The sequence below is a fragment of the Manihot esculenta genome, chromosome 8, assembly GCF_001659605.2.
Source record: "Manihot esculenta cultivar AM560-2 chromosome 8, M.esculenta_v8, whole genome shotgun sequence".
Taxonomy (NCBI): domain Eukaryota; kingdom Viridiplantae; phylum Streptophyta; class Magnoliopsida; order Malpighiales; family Euphorbiaceae; genus Manihot; species Manihot esculenta.
The window spans coordinates 9,364,093-9,370,880 of NC_035168.2; the positions used below are offsets into that span (position 1 = coordinate 9,364,093).

General features: G+C 37.7%; 2 protein-coding genes across 2 annotated transcripts; one reads left to right on the forward strand and one right to left on the reverse strand.

Moving 5' to 3' along the window:
* LOC122724420 lies at positions 1 to 2,307 on the forward strand. The gene is made up of 4 exons (XM_043959368.1): positions 1 to 66; positions 255 to 1,963; positions 2,058 to 2,228; positions 2,291 to 2,307. Exons 2-4 carry the CDS (start codon positions 259 to 261, stop codon positions 2,305 to 2,307), a joined length of 1,893 nt encoding a protein of 630 aa, XP_043815303.1. The 5' UTR covers positions 1 to 66; positions 255 to 258.
* Positions 2,308 to 2,331: 24 nt separating this feature from the next.
* Positions 2,332 to 4,364, reverse strand: LOC122724421 (serine/threonine-protein phosphatase 7 long form homolog). Its single transcript, XM_043959369.1, has 4 exons — positions 3,440 to 4,364; positions 3,275 to 3,362; positions 2,797 to 3,195; positions 2,332 to 2,715 (listed from the first exon to the last, which is right to left on the reverse strand). Exons 1-4 carry the CDS (start codon positions 4,282 to 4,284, stop codon positions 2,332 to 2,334), a joined length of 1,716 nt encoding a protein of 571 aa, XP_043815304.1. The 5' UTR covers positions 4,285 to 4,364.
* Between the last annotated feature and the right edge of the window lie 2,424 nt (positions 4,365 to 6,788).

Here is a 6,788-nt window from a genome sequence, read left to right on the forward strand (position 1 = left end):
CTCAACAAATTTCACAAAATTTTTATTTCTACTGTTATCGATTCAATTACAAAAGAAGAAACACAGGTAAGTTTGAAATAAACTTAAAAAAAGTAAATTTTAATTTATTCTAAGTATGTTCTGTGGTTGCAACTCAGGTTGATCTTCCACATCAGAAATTTATGTTATAATTTTTAATTTTAATTTTCATGAGTACCTTAATTTTATTTAATTTTATTTTATCCTTTAAGTAATTTATTATTATTTTTTTTCAGATAAATGGCAATTCCTGCATATGCAAATATTCATTGGGATGGTAATATTATAAATAATTGCAATGGTTATGATTATGAAGGAGGTTTTTCAAAGATTATCCCAATGGGTAAACGGATAAGTTTTAATCAATTGGTTGGTAAAATAGCTCGTGCAATTGGATTATCCGATAATAATGAATTTATTGAGACTATTAGTTTTAGGAAGCCTACAATTGTGGATGGATCCTTACAATTTGAGTGTATGGAGATATGGGGTGAAGATGATTTATCAAATATGTTTAATTACTTGTACCAAATTGGTGGCATACCAGGTATAGAAATATATGTTAAGATACTTCGTAGTGTTGATACTACAAATAAGGATGATGATATTGGTCCATCTGGAACTGCTGTTGAATCAAATGATGAACCATGTGAAGAGCAAAATATTGTTGATGATTACGCTTTATCTGATAGTTTTGCAGGGCCGTCAATTAATATTTCTGATACAGTGGAGAATGAGAACGAGTACGAGGATGAGGACGAGGATGAGGAGGACGATGATTCATGGATGTCTACTGAGGATGATGAGGATGATAATTGTCAGGAGGATATTGGGAGTGAGTCTCGATATTACAACACACAATTTTCTAATCCCATTGTGCCTGTTGTTCATCCTCCCCCATACGCAGAAATAGACTTTGATTTGCTGAGGGTGGATCCTTATGATAAGCCAGAAGGTCGTTACTTTTGGGATCCATCTAAAGAGTTTTCAGTTGGGATGATATTTTCATCGAGAGACGCAGTGGCGGCGGCTGCAAAAGAATATCATCTAAGACATCATCATCAATTTTGTTATCATGACACAAGATCTAAGACGTATTCTATACAGTGTAAAGACAAAGACAGTGGATGTGCATGGAGGCTTCGAGCATCCAAGAAAGAAGGAGATGATGTATGGAAAATCACGAGATACAGTGGACCGCACACATGTACAAATCCTCAGTTGACAAAAAACCACAGCCAATTGGATGAGAATTTCATTTGTTCGTTCATATTTGCATTAGTTGAACAACAGCCGGATATAAAAATTGCTGCACTACAAGCTGAAGTGCGGGATAAATATGGGTATGAGCCTTCTTATAAGAAAACATGGAAAGCTAAGCAGAAGGCAATCGCAAGGCTTTATGGGGGTTGGGATGAATCATACAATCGTTTGCGTAGATTCATGACTGCTCTTCATCATTTCAATCCAGAAACAGTATACATGATTGAAGATAATCCACATTGGATTAATGAACGATTAAATCCGATGTGTCGTATATTTGATCGTATGTTTTGGGCTTTTAAGCAATCGATCGAGGGATTTAAACATTGCCGACCTGTTATCTCAATAGATGGCACATTCTTGTACGGAAAATACACCGGGTGTATACTGTGTGCAACCGCACTTGATGGAAATAATCAACTATTTCCATTAGCTTTTGCCATTGTTGATAAGGAGGACGGTGACAATTGGTCATGGTTTCTAGATTGCTTAAGGATATTTGTGACCACTCGAGAAGATTTGTGTGTAATTTCAGATCGCCATGCTGGAATTCTTAAGTCAATGCAGAAAGATTGGTGGCAACCTCCAGCTGGTCATCATCGTTACTGCATCAGACATGTCCTGAGCAATTATAATAAGACATTCAAAAATGCAGCAATAAAGGAAGCGTTGCGCAGGGCAGGTATGTTTTAATACTAAGTTTACTTATTATTTTAAATTTAATGTCACTTGTGACTCATGCTAATTTTTTTTTAATTACTTGTGATTTGCATCAGCAAATGAAAATCAGAAAATAAAGTTTTATGAGGCAATGACCAACATTCGGGAGGTGCACCCAGAATCATACGATTGGGCGATTAAGATAAATTTAGATAAATGGACGAGATCCCACGATGGTGGACAGAGGTATGGCGTTATGACAACGAACATGGCAGAATCACTCAATGGCATGATGAAAGGATTTCGGGCTTTGCCAATAACGGCAATGGTTGAAAAAATATTTTTCCAGTGTGTCCATTACTTTGATACGCGGAGGACCACATTTTTGGATCAACAAAGCAAAGGTACCTGAGAAGAACTGGGTGGAACGTGCGAGGAACCTGGAGCATATCCGTATTCCTCTTGAGACTGGTGATACTGTATCGGGGGAGGTACTGGATGCACGTCGCTATCACGTTCTGATGCTGGAGCATGCTCCCGTTGACGGCCCCTAGCATGACCACGTGCTCTGGATGAGCGCTGAGGAATGGGTGGGTCATCTGGATCAGACGTGATGTGAGGTCGAGGCGGTGCTGGCTGTGGAGCTGGGAATTGTGTTTGCCGCCTCTCCTCCATCATACATAATGAAACTGATTGAAGGAGGTCGCAAATGGACGTCATGCTCCCCGTAGTCGGATTTGTCGCAATAGCCTGCATACGCTCTACACCATCCTCCTGTAGTACAAGTAATCAATTATGTTGCATATAATATCAAGTTATTATTGAAAATGACTTAAAACAACATAAATTTTTTACCCCCGATCCCATAGCCGCTCCTTTAACCGAGATCCAGCGTCTGGACACCCTACGATACCACTCCATGTACTCCGAATGAAAATGGAGTGGTTCCGTTGCTGGCGGGGCAGTTACTATTCGTCTTTCTCGGGTGTTCCAGCGCGCAATCCAATGGGAATGCACCTCAGCCCAATCTGTGTCGCTCTTACGCAAATCGACATCATGGAGTGCAGCAGACTGTTGAGGTTCAGCAGGAATGTGCTGCTGCATACCAAACTGTCGCATGACCCGATCAGGCTGATGCCACTCTATAATGTGGAAGCAGACCAGTGGCACTACAGCTCTCCAAATTTGTCGTCCTTGTCGGCAGTATTCGGGTAACGACTCAATAAGGGCATCGGTGTATGGCTCCCATATTACCTGAAATGAACATTAAAATGTTATAAATAAACATAAAGATAGCTTGCAAAAAAATTACATATTCATTTTTCTGAATTACCTGCTCAGGTAATAACCGATCAAGCTGGTAACGCAGCTCCACGAGTACATGGGTGACAACCTCTGTTATCTGCCTCGCATTACTCCACCTGCACAACATATAATATTAGCGGATATTCCTTTACATATTTAATAAAAATTATAACAATGATATAATAACACATACCTGCTGCCTAGTGGAGCATCGTGATGTGGTACTCGTACAGACAGTGTAGGCGATACAGCTGTGATACGGTCCCATGCCCATATCTGCAATATGAATAATGGACCGGCCATCTGCATAACTTCTGGATTAGTCGCCTTACATAACTGTCTGTACAGCCAAGCCAGACATGCAGCTCCCCAGCTATAATTGCCGGCTTCCTCCAGGTCGGCTAGCAGAGGTAAAAACATCAGGTTAACACGCGAAGCAGATGTATCACTGAAAAGAGATCCAATGACCCTCATTAAGTATGCGCGTGCGAACCTCTGCACAACTACCTCGTCGTAGTCATCTGGAAGCTGACCGAACTCCTCAGCTAGCCATACCATCTTCAGATAACAACCCCTTATGGCACTATTAGGTGGAACGACACCTAATAGTGCCTCACACAATGATGGCCAATGGTGGCGTGATCGCCCAGTAACAGCTGCACCATTGACCGGCAACCCGGTTATTAGCCCTACATCCTGAAGGGTAATGGTCATTTCCCCTTCGGGAAACATAAACGTATGAGTCTCTGGTCGCCACCGCTCAACCAATGCACTAATTAGATGCCAGTCTAGTGCAAAAAAACCTAACCGTATAACCCCATAAAATCCAGTTCGTCGCAGGTAAGGTCTTATTTGATCTGGAATGTCTTCCAGATGTAGAATTGTTCCCGTCCTTCTACAAGCAATTGCCCCAACATCCATACTTTGTTGCCATATAGCCTCAGACCGATGATCGGCTTGGGCATATAGCAATGATGGATCGTTGGGACCCGGTAAAATGTAATTACGACGGTCACGGCGATTGCGTCTTTCCTCCATATCTAATTATGTAAAATAATAAACAATATTCAAACACCAATTATTCACTAAATAACAATATTTAATCTAACACTACAATATTCTACATATATTTAAAAAACTATATAAAAAATGGCCAGCAATAAGTTCGCAGTGGGAGGCTTTAATTCAAATTTAAGAGGACCGCTTCACGGACCTGCATGCATGCAGGGCGCGTGACTAAGGACAGGGTTCGGCACTGATAGTGCCGAACCCTGTCCTTAGTCAAGCTTCGTCAGGGATTCCCTGACGAAGCTTAAATTTCTGTGCGTGTTCGGCACCTTGGGTGCCGAACACGCCACGCAGGCTGCCACGGGAGCAGCTTCTGCTCCCGTGGCAGCCAAATTCTCTTGTTCGACACCCACGGTGTCGAACAAGCGGAGTTCGACACCCTTGGTGTCGAACTTCCTGAGTTTGACACCCATGGTGTCGAACTTTGCTGAGTTCGACACCGTGGGTGTCGAACTCGCGTGTTCGGCAGTATGACTGCCGAACACGCTGGTCTGACCACGGGGATCCGAAAATATTTTCGGATCCCACGTTATTTTATAAAATTTTCTTCAACTCTGCATGAAATGAAAAAAAGCTCTCAATCGAGTCATCCCCTCGTTGAGATCAAATACTGTAAAAAACTATTCGTCATTGGATACTCTAGAATGTTCTGGACTTGCAATGGAACTTGGTGGGCCCAAATAACTAGTGTTACAAGTAACCAGGAAAAGGTGTCGTTGATTTTCCCTTCACTAGCTCTTTTGCAATTTTAACTCGCTCTATTTTTTAATGCCTTTTTTTCCAAAGAAAAGGAGGTTACTTTACTCTTAAACTATGCTGTTTATTTATCTAATTAAATTTATTTTTAAATTACTATTAAAATATTGTATAACATTATTTTTTATTTTTTAACGATAATTCAAAAATAAATTTCATAATTTTATCATTTTAAAAATAAAATTAATTTTTTATGTCAGTTAGTCTTTTATGTCCAAAATAAAAGTTGAATATGAAAAAAATTAGAAAATGAAACATGTCGCTTAGTTAACTCTAGAAATTAACATAATTAGTTATATAAAAGGAAATAAGAGAAAGTAGCATTGAAGGGTGCATAAATCCATAATTGGGAGAGGTCTTCATCATCGATTGGAATTTTTTTCAACGATTTTTTTTGTTGATCGTTCTTCGTGATGAGATTGTTTCCTCTATTTTAAGACAAGATAAATGTTTGCTTTTTGAGGACCATCATTTTTTGGTCTTCCCTTGTCCGTGATGGTGGTCTTGTTTTGTTTTGGTTTTTTTATTTTTTTGTTTGCAAATTATGTTATCATTTGTGAGGGTTTTGTTTTGTTGAACCTGAGTATGATATGAGTGTTATGATTAATTGCTGAAGACGGTGATTTAATTCCGTGACATAGCATCTGGGACTGTGCTGCTATGCCCGGCAATTATCGCTCCCGTATGTTATTGTATAGTTGAGCTCTACTATGTCCTCTCCTTGAGTGGCTCGTTAGATTGTCGATTCTGGTTTTGCAATTGTTGGCCTTTTCCAATTTGAGTTTTTTATTTACATGTTTTTAATTTTGATCTTGTTTTCCTTGGTTTGTGTTTTGGAAATTTTTCGTTTATCTTTTTGTTCACTTCTGTTCTTAATTCTTATAGTGCGATTGGCATGTCAGTAATATGATCGATGTGTCGGTGAAAATAATGATAAAGTCTATGGTTCTGGTGCAAAGATGATGACTTCACTTGTTTGTTGTGTTTGATTATTTTCTGGTTTGATTAGTTTATTTTTTGCTTGATTTGTTTTTGATTTCATTTGTTTTGTACTGAATATGAGTCTTTGATTTTCTTCTTGCCCTCTTGTATAGTCTTATGAGTGTTGTAAAAATATAATTTGCAAATCATTTGGTCGAAAAAAAAAGAGCAAGCCTTGTGTGGTATGATTTAATTTAATTTCTATGGCACATACATCAATCATCTAGAATCAGTACTTTCAATTTCTACTGTTAGATCCTTCACCGATGTCTCATCCAGGATAACTCTATGGTTGTAGTGAACAGAATGATAATCTTAACCCTGCTCTGGATTCATTTGTGTACACACAGCAGCAAGACTTTTTTTATGATGACCTTTTGAAATCGGCTTACACTCTTATCGTTAAAATTCCTGGTTTATTCTATATATATATATATATAACTAATAAGCTTTAATTGCAAAATTAGTGGTATTTTTATATTTTTAAATTTCATTTATTTTATTAAAAATATTTTTTTATATTTTTTAATGTTTAAAATATTAAAAAAATCAATTAACATTTTTAAATAAAAAACTTTTTTTAAAATAAATCATTTTTCATATTTTAAAAATTTTGTTAACACCTCTTTATATATATAATATACAAATATTTTTTTTAATTTTTTAAATTAACACTAAGTAATAAAAATAAATTATTTTGTTGAAAGTAAATTTTCTATGAAATTTTTTAAAATAAT